The sequence below is a fragment of the Lynx canadensis genome, chromosome C2, assembly GCF_007474595.2.
Source record: "Lynx canadensis isolate LIC74 chromosome C2, mLynCan4.pri.v2, whole genome shotgun sequence".
NCBI lineage: Eukaryota > Metazoa > Chordata > Mammalia > Carnivora > Felidae > Lynx > Lynx canadensis.
In genome coordinates, this window is record NC_044311.2 from 106,386,039 (window position 1) to 106,406,062 (window position 20,024).

At 35.0% G+C, this 20,024-nt stretch overlaps 1 protein-coding gene across 2 annotated transcripts in view; it reads right to left on the reverse strand.

Annotated features, from left to right (window-relative positions):
- The window catches only part of ALCAM (activated leukocyte cell adhesion molecule), a 214,814-nt gene that overhangs the window by 43,506 nt on the left and 151,284 nt on the right, over positions 1-20,024 (reverse strand). For both annotated transcript variants that reach the window (XM_030329143.1, XM_030329141.1), the window contains exons 2-6: positions 14,494-14,594; positions 10,573-10,792; positions 3,695-3,759; positions 2,183-2,270; positions 1,541-1,723 (exon numbers count right to left, since the gene is read on the reverse strand). In XM_030329143.1, the coding sequence (XP_030185003.1) occupies positions 1,541-1,723; positions 2,183-2,270; positions 3,695-3,759; positions 10,573-10,792; positions 14,494-14,594 (657 nt within the window). The remainder of the gene's footprint in view (positions 1-1,540; positions 1,724-2,182; positions 2,271-3,694; positions 3,760-10,572; positions 10,793-14,493; positions 14,595-20,024) is intronic.

Below are 20,024 nucleotides of genomic sequence, written 5' to 3' on the forward strand. Positions count from 1 at the left end.
GCATACATTTTGCCTTCTTAAAAGCTGTGCCAAATGCACACTCCCCCCCCCCCATCCAGCCACAGTAAAATCATTTCCTTCTTATTCTTCCAAGGACTTTTCTGCCTACCCAACTCCTCATGACTGATACATATATTCCTGTTTTTTCTTAAGCCAATTTCCCCATCCTTATTACTCATCTTGATGCTCTTTCCTGTCTTGTACTCTTGCACTTACACCAAGATAGTTTATTTCCAATTGGATATTTTCGAACAGACAGAATTCTGCCTTTACTTACAGAAATAATAGTTTGATGTTAGATAAGCTGTACATAGTGAAATCTTTTAAATCCTCGCTTTTAAGTCAAGTTGAAACTTATATACAGCGTTTAAGGCAAAACAATCTCTTCTTGTTAGGGCAAGTGGAATTTTAGTTTTGTTTCTATATAATATTCTGCATTTTATGGAACCAAAATAGAAATGTAGATGAGACAAAACTCTCCAAAGGCTCAACTGGCATTTCTATTCTTTCTCCAGAATAGATGCAGAAGTACTAGGTTATTCTACCCATACGGTAGTATTATAAGAAGTTTTGATTCATTTTTTTAAAATAATGACATGCTTTCTTACATTTCTCCAAAAGTGATATCTCTAGTTCTATGCTTACATAGTAATAATGATCGTATAGTAATAATAACACTAACTTAATAACAAGAGTTTAATGAGCGATATAGGATGCTATTTTAGATCTGTGATTTCACTTAATCTCCATAACAACACTATGAGTTATTTTTTTTTCCAAACTGAGACCAAAAGTAGTTAAGCTCCTCTTCTAGAAACACACTGAGCTGGGCCTGCATTATGAGTATGTTTGCTCTGAATCTTGGCACCTGCCTTACAGTATAGAGAACAAGATTGCAGAAAAGGATTCTAACCCAGTCTCCACGGCACTTTAGGGCAAGTCTCTGACCCTCACTTTACTGCTGAGTAAAATAATGTTGTTAGATCAGATGATCAAGAAGGTTCCTTTTTAGTATAATATTCTATGTTTCCAATCTATTAAATAAAGTTAACCAAATGTCTTGGAATACCACATCCTATTTAAACTTATGCAATTGATCTCATTATTAAAATACATTTTTTCATTAAAATGGAAATCCCATATCTAGAAGACCAATCAGTCATAAGCCTCTATTCATCTGTCATTCATTCAGAAAGTAATCAGATGGCATTTTGAACTCTTACAAAATTCATAGCTGTGTGCCAGGCTAAGGACGACCCAAAGGGGTCAGACTAAGTCAGAGATCATGTCTTTAAGGAATTTAGCATCTAGCAGAATACAGAAGAGATGTTCAGAAATGACAAATGGAAAGTGAAAGGTTTCATAGGATAGTTAAGCATTCATTTTAAAAGGTCTTCCAAGGAGAAAGATATTATTTGAGTGAAGAACAGAAATGGGGGGTTGAAAGCAGAATTCAAAGAGCATGTGGATTGGGACTTAGAAGATTAATACCGTTTGAATACTCTCAGAAATTAAATTGCATGATTATATAGTTACTTACAATAAATATCAAAGATTGCTTGTTCAGAATGAACTGTTTTCTGGCCAGATGGTCCAAAATATGTCACAGAGCAGGTGAATGGCATTTGTATGTCAGCCTTGGTTGCCTTGTATTCCAGGGATGAAGTCATGGTATAGAGCTGAGTTACCGGGTCCATTTGCTTTTTAAAAATTATGACCACCACTGAAGAAAATAAGAATACTAATGATAGCATCTTTCATTGGAAAATCACAACACTTAATAGAATGTCGCAAAATCTTTGAGAAGTGGTTTTGTCCTTCTTACTATATTTAACAGGAGGGAAAATTGACATGTACTGAGGTAGAATGTCTTTTCAGAACGATGAAATCAGAGAAATAGACAGAAATAGAATCCTGGAATCCTATCTCCCACTCACTTTAATTAACGTCTAGAACATGCCATATACAGAAATAATTTTTCTCTGCTCTTGATTCTTCCACACAAGGGCTAAAATGATGTTTTGAAGAATCACTTAATGACTTAATGGTTACTTAAAGTAACAAAGCATAGAGTCATAGATCAAAGAGGGCAATATGTTTAGATGCAGGACAGTCTAAGGAATGCCAAGAGAAGAGAAAGTCAAAATAGGTCATCTGAATTTATTGCCCACTGCATACCCACCTCCTTCAAGAGGTTGTAGCACTTTTCCATTCCTGTACCACGTGATGTTGCCATCTGGATAACTGTCTTTTGAAATGCAGTCTCCCAACTGCAAAAAGAAGAGGGAATGTTGCTACCTCATTTCCATCAGTGGTTGTCAATTTGAAAGTTTTAGACTCCTCAGAGGATGCAGTTATTCCAAAGGTTCCCTGACCCATTCATTATCTGAGCATGGACGAGGGACTGAATAAATGCTCTCTTGCATTAAAAACAAGGTCTCATACTTAAAATTATGGTCTTGCCCATTTAAAAATATGCAATAGATGCTGCCACTTTTAATAAAATCACATTCATTTAAAAGCATTACCAAATTCATTTCGACATTATTCATTTTTAACATTAACTAAATAACATAACTGCATTAACATTGGCTTTTCCCATGGTTCACAGATCTTAGTATGCAAGAGTCATTAAGTGGGGCTGCCTCTCCAGTCTCGTACTATATCAAGTTCAGATACATACACTTCCAAATCTATAATTCCCACCACTTTTTTCAAACGTGTTATAACTTTAATAGCTAGCATTGTTAAAAAATGTGATGCAGTAAAAATTTTTTAAAGATTAAAAAAAAATTTTAAGTTTATTTATTTATTTTGAGAGACAGAGAGGGAGAGAGAGAATCCCAAGCAGGCTCCACACTGTCAGCACAGAGCCTGAGGCAGGGCTTGAATTCACAAGCCACCAGATCATGACCTGAGCTGAAACCAAGAGTTGGAGGCTCTACCAACCTGAGCCACCCAGGCACCCCTGTTATGCAGAAAAAATTTAATCTGATTCAAAGAACTGTTTGGTTTTTTTCTTCACAAAGGAAAATTTAGGTATTTCAGTTAGTGAAAATAATATCATTAGTCCATTAGCCCAAATGTAAACTCCAGTTTGTCCCTTCTCAATACAGCCTCTCTTCACACTTCTGCTAATGCGATTGTTCAAATCTGATCTTATCACATCTTTACCTCAACTTTTCAACAGTTTGATCTGTCAATAGGATAAAGTCCAAACTCCCACCATTACATAAGGCTTGTCATAACCCAGCTTCTCTTTACTTCTCCAGATTTATCTTTTATTGTACTCTCTTGCCCACTGTTCTGCTACACAAAGTTCCAGCGAAGTGAATAACTTGATGCTTCCTAAAAATGCCATTCTCCTTCATGTCATAGTGTATCATGTTGTTGGAAAGCCTTTCTACCCTTGGCTTGGAGAAAATCTACTCATCTTAACATTAAGACTCCACTTAACATTCAGTTCATTCAAACAAGAAAGGCTGATGTCTGATTATTCCCCACTCTTCTCCCTTCAGAAATGATTACATCATCCTCCGTGTTCCCACTCTAACTCGGGCAGACTTTCTGATTGGCACTGGCAACCTTGCCACCTCCATAAGAGCAAAGTCTATCCTTATTTGTCCTGGCATCTGAAGCCAGGAGAAGACATTTAACATTAAGCTAAGTGAAGGCAATTAATCCAAGTTCTTACCTGTTTTAGCTGCTCTGTTTCGAGAAAAGGTGCTTTGCTTACAATTTCAGGTTTAGATGGTTGCTCTAAAGTTAAGTAGAGAAAGGTATTAAGTACACATGAAGGAACAAAAAGACATTTATGATTTGGATTATAGAAAAAGAATTCACTTATTCAAAGAAAAACAAGCACAAGCAATGAAGACCACATTCCCATATAATCTGTAATTAAGAAATCTGGTTAGCCCACTACCTCCCAATATTTGCTTTATTATATTAAATACTATTTTAAATGCCTATTACACCTTTAAATAAAATACTGGTAATGTTTTCTGAATGCTTTATAAACAGTGAATATGGATTTGATAGTGAAACAGAGGTTAATATACTAAATATGAATGTTGTTTCCAATTGATTATCATGTGTACTTTCTATTTACTAATAACTTCCAGCTACTTAGGTGAAGACCTGAATCCACAGTGGGTACTTGTTAAAAATGCAGAATCAGAGTATCTAGGGAAGTCCTATATAAATCTACTTTTTAAAACAAGTTTCCTATAAGATTCTCAGGCACACTGAGAATCATGGCTCTAAAATCATGGTAACTAACAGGAGTTAAGGGATATAGAAGCTCAAGTTTTCTGTGTATCTCAAACCTCATCTTTAAAGTGAAGTCACATTACGAAACTTTAAATGTGGGGATATCCTTCAAATTTGGAACTGAGATAATGGACAGAGCATTTTAAATATAGGAAGTTCTGTAAGCATCCATTCTAAGAGAGCCCTCAGAAAGAACTGATTAAAAATCTCAGGAGGGCACCTGGGTGGCTCAATTGGGTAAGTAGTTAAGCATCTGACTCTTGGTTTTGGCTCAGGTCATGATCTCACTGTTCCTGGGTTCAAGCCTCATATCAGTTCCGGGCTCACAGCACGGAGCCTGCTTGGGATTCTCTCTGCCCCTCCCCTGCTCGCTCGTTCTCTCTCTCTCTCTCTCTCTCTCAAAATGAATAAATAAACGTTTAAAAATCTTAGCAATAAGGCATTATTCAAACTTTATTTATTCCTTGATGTTACATATCTATCACTGATGGACTTTTTAATTTGCTCTAACAATTAGTCTATATAAAATGGAATTTGCCTCTTTGTATTGATTTTTGTGAATCTCAAGAAGCAAAACTATTCTATTTTCATATAAACACACAAATAAAAACAACCAGTTATTCTTTTGTTCATGGTCTAATGGATTACTGTCTCTAGTACCTTTAATTTTTACTACCAAACTAGATTAAATTGGCTTTTATATAATTATTACTCAATTTGCAATTCAGTTATCAGATATGCTGCCACCCAGACAATTACAGAAAATAAAGATGAAGACAAAAAGTCTTTGGAACGGCAAAATGGATATCACCAAGACTATGTAAAAAAAAAAAAAAAAAGTAAACTTCTTCATGTTAATATTAAGAGTTAATTTCCCTTTTGCAATTATTTTATATTAGAAATTGGAACAATGAATAATAATAGTATATCTTCCTATGTGTTCAGCTTGTGCAGTTTAATTATAGGAGCACCTACTTACTATTGACTCTATTGACTCTAGAAATATAATTCTAATTCAATTTTCATAAGATGATTGTTTTCTAAATATACAGATTGGAAACAAACCACAAGAAAGAGAAAATAGACAAAATACAGAAGAATGGAAAGGTAAAACAGAGACAATTACATTAACACAAACAAGAAGTGAAACCTGATATTCTGACTGTTAGAAATGTGACCAAAAAATTATTAAAAGCGGACCAAAAAAAAGTCAAAATAAACAGCAATTTCTGGGAAACACAGGGTAGGGGACTAAAGCCTTCCATATATCAGTTAAGCACTGGTGTTATCACTGTTTTAATGTAAAGTCATTAATGTCCACAATTACAACCCTGAGTTACTGATAAAACATTACATTCCATTCTGAATTTATGTTTTAAGCCAAAGTCTAAAACATTTGAGAGAAGGCTACATTCAAAATATTTAAACAAGATGAAAATTCTTGGTGCTTAAGTAAGTAAGCCAAAGTTCTCTGGGAACCAAAATCAATTATTTAGTGATACCTCTCTGAGAGCATAAGAGAGGTAAGATATTAAATTAATTTATGTAGTCAATCAAGAATCAAAATTAAGAAGAAAAAAAGAACAATTTTTGTGTTTGTTTCCCCTTCAGTAGTATCTATGCCTGGAATATATAAAGAGATATGAAAAATCAACTGAAAAAAAATCTGAGGTTCCTTTTTTTTTTAATTGAGGCTCTTAATACAAAATGTAGGTGGGTGGTGTTGCTAAGCTTCATTACTTTCTAAGTTTGCCAAAAAAAACTATATACCAAAACGGCTGGGCGCATATGTCCTCTTATGCAGAATATATATATATATTCTTCTGTTTCGTAACCTTGTGATGTCCAGTGCACATAAGATCATAAATACTTGTTGTGTTACAAATGTTGGTCCTTTACACATGGCCATGTTGACATTTCTTCCATAAACATTTTCTAAAATGTATAGTTTTTTCAATAAATGAAACTGGAAAAAACAGGAAACCTGGTGAAGAGTGCTTAAAGTTTAGACCACTCCACTTTGTAACTCATTTTTTTTTTTTTTTTGGAAGAGTCACAATGGGTATTGTGGAATAATGGTAATGGCTACTGGAATTCTTTGAGTTCTTTTCTCCCAAACTTTGGTTTCAAACCCACTAGATATTTTATATGTAATTTTCTTACATTAGTTTGTAACAATCAATGGGTATTAGTTGGAGAGCCATAAAAGAGGACACGTACTATTTTAGCAAAATTGCATATTGATTCCGAAGTGTTTAAAAAAAAAAACTTTACATGAATTATGTCTTACTATAATTTAGGGATTCATAACTGAATGTAGAATTGAAAGGAAAAGTCATACAAGAAATTTATTTGCATTAGTAAAATAATTTTGCAAGAGCATCACAGCCAGCTGAGGATGAAGTGATGAAGACAAAACTTCCTATATCACCCACAATATACAGTGCTATTACCAAATACCACACATAGGACAGCTCAGTTTGATATGGGAGGAAAGAAAGAAAAAAAAGGTGCACTGGTTACATTGATTCACGAGAGCTTCTCAGTACTTTGTCATAAAGTACTTTGTTATAAAGTACTTTGTACTTTATAAGAGTACTTTACCTCTTATAGCTTATTTTCCTCAAGAGATGGGGAAAGTACTTTTTATATTTAGAGAATTAAAATAAAATATACTGTGTAGGTCTCATTTGTTAAATAGGTCATTTTCTGCTTCCTTCAGTTAAAAAAAAAAAAAAATTCCTTGCAGGTTGATTAACTTTTACAGGGCAGGGGGAGAGGAAGGGTGCTCAGTTCTAATAAAACATGGAGAACAGTGTTCAAATGAAAGCTCTAAAGTAACTGTTTGAAGTCAACCAGCACTGCCCATCTCTAAGGGAAGAGCTGGTCCAAGTGTCCACCGACTCTATGTCATGGAAACAGTCTTCCTTTTAACACCAGACAGTAGAGTACAGGAGGGCTTACCAATTAGCCTAGACTGTGGTTTTCAAATGCCTTTTTAGAGCTAGAGCCATTCTCCCTTTTATGTTGTTGTTCCTAAATGAATTATCACGAAAAAACTTTGAAATATCGAGTGGGTGGAAGGCTAACTAATCGAAGCAGTGCCTCACCTGACCTACCAGCCCTCTTCATTAGCTACTCAAGAAAATCCTAGGAACACAGTAGGAAAACCACCCACAAATTCAAAGCAGTCATTTTACTGTTGATGAGAGAATCGTAGTGCCAGACTAGTAAACCTCCCCAAAGTCAGAAATTAGCAGCAGACCTAACAAAGCAAGGTCTTCTGATAACCAGTCGGTGATGTTTCTGTTAAACTACTGACAGCCAGTTGGCAATCTGGGTACTCTTGAGCTCCAAGACTTTTGTACAATGACTGCAATGAATCTTTCAGACCTTTAAAGTCTTTACTGTTGATTCTGAAATTTTTTTATGATCTTCAAATGTGCATTAAATGCAAACACAGTTTAATTCTGATGCCATCCAATTATTTTTTAAAAAGCTGTGCAAGAGGCACCTGGGTGGCTCAGTCGGTTAAGTGTTGTACTCCTGGTTTGGGATCAGGTCATGATCTCATGGTTTATGAGTTTGAGCCTTGCACTAGGCTCTGTGCTAACAGCATAGAGCCTGCTTGGGATTCTCTCTCTCCTTCTCTCTGTATCTCCCCTCCTTGCTGTCTTTCTCTCAAAATAAATAAACTTTAAAAAAAAGGAAAAAGAAAATAAAAAGCTGTACTAGTGGCAATAAAAAATGGGACTTATTTGAATCTGGCTTGCTTTATGGGCATGACTATTGTATCTGAGATACAGTTTAAAACTAAACAAACAAACCTACACCAGAGGTAACAGAGTCATCAGTCATGGCCTCACTTTGAATAAAAACAGTTTGAGTTTGCCCATGAGGATGGCACTCTGCAGCAAGCTGATCTGGGATTAGCTCACGTTAACCATACTTGATTCTATAGTACACAGTGCATGTTGCTAGGTGATTTGACAGAAGGAAACAGAGGACTGATTGATGAGTCTAGTAACTCTTAAGTGCCTGCAATATATACATGCACAGAATAAAAGCCTCCCTGTCACAGCTGTTGTTTGCTTCACAAAATGTGACCCAAAGTAAATTCATTATTTTTTTAAAAAAGCAAAGCCTCTATATGCTTTTGCAAACACTTTCCTTATCATGAGCTGCGCTGTTCATTTAATTGGACTTGGAGGTCCCACGGCTTCTAATATAAAATGCCATTTTCAAGAGTGTGTAACTTGTCTGTTTAAATTCTCCCTGGCCCAGAGCCTAGAATGCAAATTCTGTTTCTGAGAATCACTTTGTTTTCAACAACATTCAAAAGAGAGGGGGGGTAGGGAGGTGCTGACAGTATGTGGGGTGTGAGTTTGTTTTCACAATCATGGAAATCCTCTGTATTCCAAAATAGCATACAAATTTTATCAAAGTAGACCAACTGGATTTTTTTTTTTTTCAGATTGCTGTATGGTATTTTTAAAGTGTATTCTGAAAATTGTCACAAATGATTCTTCTAAAGGAAACAACCTGGATTTTATCAACTTTCCTGTAGACCATCTTGCTATTTGATAATTTTTAACACAGTGAAAAAGAAACCCGACAATGACAAATCAATACATGTAACCTTCAGGGAGCTGTGACTTAATCTCTACCTACTGTGCGACATTCTTGTTGTGTACTTATATTTATGACATCATGGCCTAATAAAAAAAAATTATTTTGGTTTATTCTCTTTACAAAAAGTGTCCCTAGAAGTGCACCATCCATCTTCCTAATAACATCAAAGTGAAGTGAAAGAAAGAAAGAAAGAAAGAAAGAAAGAAAGAAAGAAAGAAAGAAGAAAAATACATGGAACACTGGTAAATAAAGGATGCATATTATTTGGGGTATTTAATGGAAGGCATGACTGGCAAATACTTGGAATTTGGTTTGAGTCATAAAATGACTGAAAAGGGTGGATGTTTTCTGGAAAGTGCCTTCTAAGCTGAAAGGTAATCAATTGAAACATATAATTGCTTTTACAAGGTTCTGGAGAACAAAGGTTTCCTTTGATAGTACAAACATTCTTTGAATCCATGTCATGAGCCCATAGGAGCTTTGAAATCTATGTAAATACTTAGGGACAGTTCTCCTTAGTCGCATAGGCTGTTACAAGAAAAATGGAGAAAATCCATGATTGTTTTCTGTAGTAGCAAGCCCCTCTAGGTTTCTGTCTTCCCTATTTATTTTAATAATTTCTAGGTGCTGTCAAGTTATCAGAAAACAGGGAAAAAATTGAAAAGTGAGACCTTCTACCCTAATTTAAAAAGACTGGCATTCTGAAATGTTTGTGACCAATTTTTCTCCCTGTAATTTCTAAAATATTATGATGTAATAGGAGGTGGGATTTTTATTTGAATATTAAAAGATAAAATGTTTTAATTAGAACTTCTCAAGTCACTCATTTACATAGCTATTTGGACAGTAACATTAACTATATATTATCATTAGGCAAAGTAACTTTGCCATAATGACTACAGTAATTACTCCAAGTTTCTTCTGCCGACTTCTCTTCTTCCAACCCTACTCTACTTTTTCTCCTTGGTGTATTCCACATACACATTCATGGTGTGGTAAGCTTTTTTTTATTTTTAATTTTGGAGCAATTTTCTAATACAACTGAACACTTTGAAGAAATATAGCAATGGCATTAAAGGCCAGGATGTATATGTGTGTGTGTGCACGTGTGTGCGTATATAGTACTATACATACATGCACACACACACATGCAGAAAGCTTAGATTTCTCATTTATAACATGGCTTGGATTTGCCTGTATTTTGTTGTTTTTATATATCAAAATCTTAATTTTATATTATTCAGCCTAATACATATATATATGTATGTATGTGTGTGTGTGTGTGTGTGTGTGTGTGTGTATGCCTGATATGCACAAATATGTGTATCGTATAGCTATGTATATTTCACAGAACATTTATTTGTACGTGTCAGTGAAAGTTAAAGATCACATGCCAGTTTTCACTTGTAGTACTTCATATCACAGGAAATTTTAGCCAACAAAACAACAGAGAATATTCTTCTAGTTCCTCACTGCAAAACTCCTATTTGAAATTCAGGTTTTTGGTTTTCCTCACTGACAGCATGCATGGGCAGAATGAAGATCGTTAGAAGTCCTCTTTACAGATACCTGCTGTGGAGACACCACAGAGTTCACTCTTCTTTCTAAAGAACATTTTCTAGTACAAGCCATCAATCCCACTTAGCAGTTACACCACAGACTACTTACTGAACACCTTGACTGTTGTAGGTGCCTCAAACACGTTGTCCTCAGTTACTAGCATGCACACAAATCTCTTCTCATCACTGATCCTTGCGTTACTGATAGACAAAGTGTAGTTTTCTGAGAGGCTCAATCTGTCTTTGTATTCTGGCACATCATCATATTGCACACTTTTCTTTGTAGAGGACCTGAAGGCAATAAATACTGGGGAGCCATCGGGCTTTTCCTAAAAATTAAAATAACACATTTTAGAAACAAGCATATTCAGATGTTTCAGGATTACATCCAAAGTAACACAATTTCCTTGGCCATATTCTTCTACCAATATTTATAGTTCTGTCTACGAACAGTCATTGTGGATATGAGCTTCACATATATTCTTTGGTTACAGAAAATTACTCTTCATAAGAGGAGAGGCTGTAAATTCTTTTACAGGTTATCAGTTTAAATATGTGAAAATTGAAAGACAAAGCTATTGGAGTCTTAACTTTCCTTGCATCCAAACAACAGAATTAGTGACTGTTCTGAAACCAACAAGGGCTGGCATTAGGTCTAATATAAAAGAAAAAAATAGATGAAAACAAACATGCAAATGTACAAAATGATATTCAGCTAACCTTCCCAGCAAGCATACACATGGGCTGCAAACACTAATTTAGAAATCCTGGATGGTTATCTTTTGCATATTCATTACTTTAATCCACATACTTCAAATGTCCACACCTTTTAGTTTCAGCCAAAACTGACACAGCTGACCTTTACTCATAACATAATTTAATGAGTCTTCATGGAGGAACAGTATTTGCCCTTGTGAAACAATCATGTCCATTAAGCAACAGGATCAGATTAATCACTAAAATCCATAGTTTTGCTATCTGAGTCATAAAACTTAGCTCAAAGAGCTTTCGTGTAAAAACTTATTATCAAAATAAAATATAATCTGGCATGAGCAATTATGCCAAGAGCCCGAGACATATAATTCATCTCTTCCTTTGCTCCCACAAAAATCTTTTTACCGAATAAGCAATTTACTCTAACAGAGCAGCCAATCCCTTTAACTTACCTCACAAGGCCTTTGAGAAAATAAAATATGATAAAATATTTTAAAGTGCATGGCAAAGTTCAAGGTGCTGTGGGAAGTTACATTTTTAAAATTATTAATATTTATTACTGTTATGGACTAAATGTTTGTGTCACCACCAAATTCATGTGCTGAAGCCCTAACCCCTCAGTGTGTTGATATTTGGAGGGGAAGCCTTTGAGAGGTAATTAGGTTTATATGAGGTCCTGGGATGGTGCCCTTATGATGGGATTAGTAGCCTCATAAGAAGAGGAAGAGAGGTCTCTCTCTCCATGAAAACACAGGTCATATGAGCACATAGCAAAATGGCAGCTGTCTGCAAATAAGAAGGACCTTCACAAAGAGCCTGCGAGCACCTTGATCTTAGATTCCCAAGCCTCCAGAACTATGAGAAATAAATATATTTTGCTTAAGCTCCCTACTCTATGGTATTTTGTTATAGCGCCCCAAGCCAAGATAATTACTAAGCTAATTTTAGAGTCCAAAAGTTTTATTTGGTTGAACATCTGAATACATCAATAATATTCTCCTTAAATTTTTAAATTTTCCCATGGTTTACAAAGCAAATCCTTGCTCTAAATCATTCCTTCACTGAGAGAAAGATGTTAAACCCATCCCTTATATTTCTATATTCAAACATTTACATAATGAATAATAGTTATTAAATTTTGAGCATTTAATTATATGCCAGGTATCTTCTTTGGGCTCTCCATGCATTAACTGATTTAATACTCATAACAACCCTGAAGGTTAGAGTTGCAATATTAGATCCATTTACAGATTACACAGTACAGACAGAGGTTGCTTAAATAAATCATCCAGGAGCCCAGCTAGTGTATCCCAGGAGAGCCAAGGTTGAAGTTCCGCAGCCTAGCTCCATCATGACTGCACCGTACTGCTCTTGATAGCTGTCAGATACCCCTTCTGTCCCAGGCACTGAGGCAGATGCTGGAGAAGAGGTGGGGGTGAGGTGTGGACAGGCACTCAGGGAACTATGATCTCTATTCACAGGGGGATTACTGTGCAGGTGGGGAGAAGCTAATCCATCCTTCCCCTGTTTGCTCCCTTTCACTCTTTCCAAACCTACCATTTATCTTTCATTAAATTAGAGCCTTTGTACTATGTCTACAAATCAACACTGTTTTTAGAGCACATGGTACTTCATATATATCTCATCCGTTTATTGCTGAAGCTTTTGGCTTAATTAACAATTTGAAAATTGTCATTATTGTTTCCACTACCACTGTACCAGTTCAGTTTAGGTGAAAATTATTCCCTGAATTATCATCAGGAATGTTTATGATCACAGTGTTTCACCATCTGTGTTCCATTTATTTTGGCAGGAAGTTTGGCGCAACAGGTCAAGTATGTGGTAGTCTCGCTTGGAGTTTTAGGGGAGTGAATAGACTCATAGGCCATAGCTTCCTACTATTTCTAGTTTTATAAGAAACCAGAAATAGTTCAAAATTTCCCACTGTGATCTAGGTATCAGAAGGAGAGCACAGAGGAAGTCCCCTTCCTCTGCTTCCATATGACCCTCGTACAAGCACGTAGGCTTAGAGCTCCACAGCCCAACAGTCGTAACAGGTACCTTGTGCCAAGGGCTCAGTCAATATTCTGATAAGAATTACTTCATGGAACCCTCACAACACTGTAAGGAAGATTACTCTTATCACCTCATTTTCTAGATGAGACAATGGAGGTTCATTCACGTGTCCAGAATCCCACAAGTATATGGCAGAATATGTCAGTCTGACTTAAGAACGTACATTTTGAAAGACTGTGTTCTATCCTTCCTTGAGTGCAACCTTAAGTACATTTCCCAAAGTGTATTCTGCAAAATGTTTGTTCTGGCAGATACTTGAAAGAAAAAGTTGGTGGTTAAAAAAAATCTAAGAAATGAATCAATCCTAGACAATTCATAATGCATTTTAGTGTGTGAAAAGCTCTGAGAAGTATTGTGATAAAGTTTTCAAAAATTATTTGACCATCGGATTTTTTTTTCCTATTTAAATACGTTTTAACATTTCGGGGAACTTGGGAAAAACTGCCTACTGTGTTCAAGGAAATATATGGCTACTTTAAACTTGCAAACTACCATGAGTCTCATGTGATTCAGCCTTAGGAAATTGTGCCACACAGCTACCTTTTGTTGGTTTCGGTAATTAGGTTGAAACATTTTATCATTAGATGTTACCTAGCCACCCTATATCCATCTACCAGGATATCTACCCTCCATTTCCAGACCCATCTGTACCTTGACACCTGAGAAGATATGATGTGCTATCTGTAAGAAATGACTAAAGGAACAAATGTTAAATGTAAAAAGGACCTGCCACATCAATATGTTCCTAAGACAATACTAAAAACAAGCTTCTAACGCTGATGACTAATTCCCAATGAATATTTGGGTACTCTCGCAACTAGTGTATTTTGCCTTTGCAATAGCCACACCAAACAGAACATGAGTATATGGAGAAAGGCTGCCGTCTTTCACTGAGCTCTGTCCTATATTCCACTGATTTTACTCTGGAACTCTGCCTTTTCCTCTGCCTCTAACATTTAAGGTTAAATCTTTCAGACTAATATGATCTAAGAATTACGTGTTTATTGGCTTTATTTTAAAATAGCACTTCTTATGTAAGACTTAGGAATTACTCTTTTGAGATATTCAACACATTAATTCTACCTTCCTACACTTGTACTCACAGCTAAATATTGCCATTATGTTAATTTGAAATTCACATTTACTCACAGAAGGAATAGTATCTCAAAAACAAACAAACAAACAAACAAAAATCAAAAACTAGAAGCAGTTAACCAAGTCCAAGGTAGGTCACACTTACATATTTCCATTTTCCAAACATGAGATTGTGAGGTACATCAAGTCGGCAAGGCATAATAATGGTATCTCCATATGCTGAATTTACAGTATACCATCCAAGGCCTTTAGATGAAAGGAAGAAAAAAGAGAGATTTTAAATGTTTTCTTGAAGTAACCAAGCAAATAACTTCAGTTCAAGATATATGTCTTAATGAAAATTATCTATTATAATTTTATCTTATATGACTATAGAAAGCATGAAGCTAGAACATACTTCCTACTTAAATGGCAACAATTCTTCTTTAGCTACTAAGCTTTGGAATGTCACACATTCAAATTTATAGACCCCTCAATTTTACCAGGGAATACATAAGTGTGTATCCCAAAGGAACATAGTGGAATCTGAAAGGATATTCTCTTCTTAACTGGATGTCATAAGAAAAAAATTATACTCTATTTCATAGTCACATGGAATTACACAAAGATCATCATTTTTAAAATTCTCAAAATTAGCTTTATATGTATTTGTGTTTTTCATTGAAAATACTGTCAAATTTAACCTCTGGAAAATTTTAAAAAACTATTAAAAACTGAGAACTAATACATATAAGACCACAACTAAATTTTAAAAGTAGAAAAATGAAACTGAAAATGGCTTATTTTATAGTAGCAATGGTTAATATACTGGTTTTAATTTTAATTACACATAAAATATTAACAAGACAGGAATCTGTAGCATAAAAATTCTTTGTAAAGTGTTTACCAAGTGGTTACTCTGAATTTTGGATAGACAATCTAACTCAAACCATAATCTGCTACTAAGGTACAGAAAATTTCCTGATCTTATTTAATTTTTTATCGAGGAAAAATTTAGATGATAAAAATTAAATTGTCAAAACCCCCACAACTTTAGCATATGTATGCAACATACTATACAAATCTGTATATATTCATGAAGTTTAAAAGCCTCAGGGATTTAACTTGGCAATAGTACTTAGGAAACATCTCAGATTTTTTATCTTAGTTTGTTCACAACTGTTTTTAATATTAAATATGTTTTCAATTAAATATCTATTAAGATGTGTCATAATTGGATATAGAGTATGAAGGGGCTATTTTAAACTGTAGAGGGGGAAAAAAGATATTTTGTCCACCAGGTGGTGCTGAAGTGCAAAGCTAAGGCAATTTGCAACACAAATAAATACCATTTTATGATTTACTGAGGAAACAAGACAGAATGAACACTATCTTTCACTGTTACCCATCCGTCACAATGTGTAGGAAAATTTCATATGGGGATAAAAATCATTAATCTTAGTAGAGAAAAAAAAAGGTAATAAAATTCCTATTTTAAAATTCTATCAACCAAGGAAGATACTTCCCTTTAAAGCAATTTTGCTCAGTGAACAAAATCATTATTACAAACACAAACTTCATGTAAACATGCCACAGAACAACTAGTTTCCAGAATTTTTAACATGATTAAAATAAAGAATACAAATTATAAGTCATAATAATGTGTTTTTCACTTGCTATTAAAGTAATTCACCAAAACTGTTTATTGTATGTATGGTATATAATAAAAAATTACCTCACTAATTTATAAATTGTTTAGTGTTTCCCATACTGCAATGCTAATTCCTTTTAACTTAGAACCATCACAGAGCATAAGACTGTAAATGAAGAAATGGTCTCTTCAGTTGTGAGGGTTTAGATATGTGGTTGCAGATATGCAAACTAATGAGAATTAAGAAATTACTTTATTTTTCAATATAGTGCTTGTTTTCTATACTACTTTGTATCCTAGATGTGGAACTTTTATTATGTATTTTAAAATCTGTTCATGTACTACACCGATGCAGGGATGTCAGCCCAAGGAAACTATTTTCTGATTTGACATTTTGTTTTTTCATCAGTATATAGCAAGTTGCTTAAATATGTAATGACTCTAAGATGATTTCCATCTGTACCTTAAATTATGACAGGATACACACCTCTATTTCCTATCATTATAAAAGCACACCTTTTTTTGACAACTGGTGGTACTCCCATGGTTGGTCAAGAAGTGAAAACAGTTTATAAAGCTTAGGTACCAATGAGGTGAATCCTTTACCAGGTATAAGGGAAAATAAGAAAATTATTTTTGCAAAAAGTGTAATTCTTTCCTATTTCTTACAGACCACTTTTCTCTTCCCTATAAAATTTTAATGTGCTATATAGATACCAAATTTTGCAATAGATTTTCTTTTCTTTTTTTTAAATTTTTTTTAACGTTTATTTATTTTTGAGACAGAGAGAGACAGAGCATGAACGGGGGAGGGTCAGAGAGAGGGAGACACAGAATCTGAAACAGGCTCCAGGCTCTGAGCTGTCAGCACAAAGCCCGACGCGGGGCTCGAACTCACAGACCGCGAGATCATGACCTGAGCCGAAGTCAGCTGCTTAACCGACTGAGCCACCCAGGCGCCCCAGATTTTATTTTCTTTAAATTTATTTACTTTGAGAGACAGAGCGTGCACATGAGTGGGGGAGGGGCAGAAAGAGAGAGAGAGAGAGAGAGAAAGAATCCCAAGTAGGCTCTGTGCTGTCAGTGCAGAGCTCAAAACAGGGTTCAAGTCCACGACGCTGGGATCATGACCCAATGAGATCAAGAGTTGGACGGGCACTTAACCAACAGAACCACCCAGGTGCCCCCGTAATAAAATTTAAAGTTACATGAATTTCAAGTACATAGCGTTTTATTAGCATGATGGAAGTGCAACAATAAAGGAATGGGACAAAATATTCTTATCTTTGTATCCCCAAGAGCAATGCCTGGCATTGAACAGACATCGTATTAGATTTCTCACTTGAATATTCTGAAGTCCTTTCCATTTTGGTTATTACACTAACATCTTTGAAAATCAGGGAGAAGTTGGCAACAGTGTAACTTTGGGGATTCTGAAGGCTGTCTTAGATTGTCTCTGATGTGAAGAGAACATGGATTTGCTTGCGTGGCACTCATTCTTGAAGAGAAACAAACACAAAGCAAACAATCTTATGATAATTCATGGATGACACTATAGAAGAGAATATTTCTCTCTATGGAACTTACTTATTAATTTCAAGAGAAAGTAAGGATTATTTGTGCTCTGTGTTTTGCAAACGATGATGTGAAATGTCTTTTTTTCTTACTGTGATGACTACAAAGCAAAGGGTTGTTTTTAAAAGTATTTAAGAATTCATGAGTTGGGTCTTTTAATGACAGCTTGATATCCCAAATTAGCCAGGACAGGACTCTTAAGAGAATAATAAACCTAAGGGAAATAAGACATGTGACAAGAATGAGGGCAGTAGGTAAAAGGCCAACGGTTACAGACGGAAGAACTGGTCTACAGACCTAGGGCACAATGAATAATAATCAGTTGGATTGTATTAGGAGTCACAGATGTGATGATTTCAGAAATCATTTTCAAGTTGGCTATAAACATCAACTTTCCTCTTTCCTAAGAGTATACCAACTCCCAGGTTCATCTGATGCAGAGACTAAGACTACTTGAATGTGCACTAGAGCTAACATCCCTAACCCTGTAGAGATAGAGTGGCTACAAAACCACTGTGATTTGGTGATGAATTAGCATCCTGATTTCTACAGATGTCTCAGTCTTTGAGATGAAGTGTCAGTGACACACACACCCAAAGAACCTGTCAACATAAATGGTTCTGTTTGTACTTTTCATAGAAGCAAAAGATTTTATCTTTGATTTGCCAAGTCTGAATTGAATTTAGCTCACTAAAATTCCTCTGCAATTTTCTCCCTGTAATATTAGTTGGTTAAATTATTCATGGTTTTATAACCTAGAGATTATTGGACTATTGCAAATATAGAATGGCTATGATGTCATTCCTCAAAGAAGCTAAAGATAAAATATGGAAAGAATACAGTGTGTGCGCACAAATGTGTGCATTTCTAGGTGGTACGCGTTATATCTATGCATATATGTATATGCCATAAGATATTTTAAACTGGGTTAAAAACCTTCTGTAGTAAATATGTTTTATAAATATAAGGTATTGTTATGAATTATTAATATTGCTATTGCTATCAAAATGTCTGACATAAAATAAAATGCAAAAACACGTTATACTTGAGAGCAGTATGTAATTATTTAAGATTTTTTTTTTACAAAGACTTATTAACTAAAGATAAAGACCAAGAGAACTGGAAAGGTTATACAGGAGAATTCAATAAAAATACAATGGGAAATGCATAGCATAGGAAAAATCTGGTGGCCCAATAATTCCGACATATAAAATCTCAGACAAGTGATCATAAATACAACATAGGTATAGATTTTGTACAGCAAATAATTTAAGGAGGCACTGAAGCAGATTCTGGTGTAATTTTGAAATTAGGTGACCATAGTTTATTTCTAACTGCACTAATAAAAATATAATAATTTTGGCCATATTGGTGATATATGCTTTTTCCATATAAACTAATTTTTAAGTGGGCTGCATGCCTTGTGTGGAGCCCACACTGGACATGAACTCACAACCTTGAGATCGAGACCTGAGCTAACATCAAGAAACAGATGCTCAACCAACGGTGCCACCCAGGTGCCCTCTGTATAAATTAATTCTTAAAGACTATCAAGTTCAGAGTAATCATTCTCTTCACATTGATAAAATAGAGACATGTGAGTATCTTAAAAGTTATATTAAATTTCAGAATTTGCTACCATATTTGAAGCAGAACAGTAAATAATACAGAAACTAGGGTAAGAATTAAAGAGTCTATTTTTACATGCTGTAATTTGGTGTGGTTAATTATTTTTTATTGCACTGATACTTCAATAGCATCATCATCCTTAAAAGCGTTGTTTTGAAAAAAAAAAAAAAAAAGCCTTGTTTTGAGCTCTGTAGCTCTGTTAGGTGCCATAGAAGGTTACAACTGGCACAGGGCTTATGACATAAGAACTAAATCATAGTTCCACAGAAATTTTAGAGAAATTTATTTCTGCAGATGAACTGTTGGGGAGGAAGGTAAGTAGAAATGAGAAAAGTATCCTTAGAAATTGCTTTCATATTTACTTGATTTTGACAGATAAACATGCTAGTGTTCCTATGTGCTTTATTAATGAATTAAGATATGTACAATTCCAATTAAACATGTAAATATTTTGTCACATCAGTTTATAGCACTGTCTCTCAACCTCATCACTACTGACACTTTGGGCAGAATAAATCTTTATTGTTGGGACTGCATCCTTGCCTCTGCCCACTGGGTGATACTAATAGCACTCTCCCCCTCAGTTATGGCAACACGAAATCTCTAGACAAAACACATATCCCCCGGAAGGCAAAACTGCCCACCAAACTCCCATCTAGTTGAAAACCACCAGTTTAGATCTTAAACTACTGGCCTTTTTTATTCAATGAAATTGCTTTCCATTAAAGAGATCATTGTTGTAAAACAGAATCTTAGTACAGGACTAACTAATCACTGAATGCAAATAGAGGGATTGAGGCAGAAATGGCACATATTAACACTTAGCTATTATCAATTTTGTT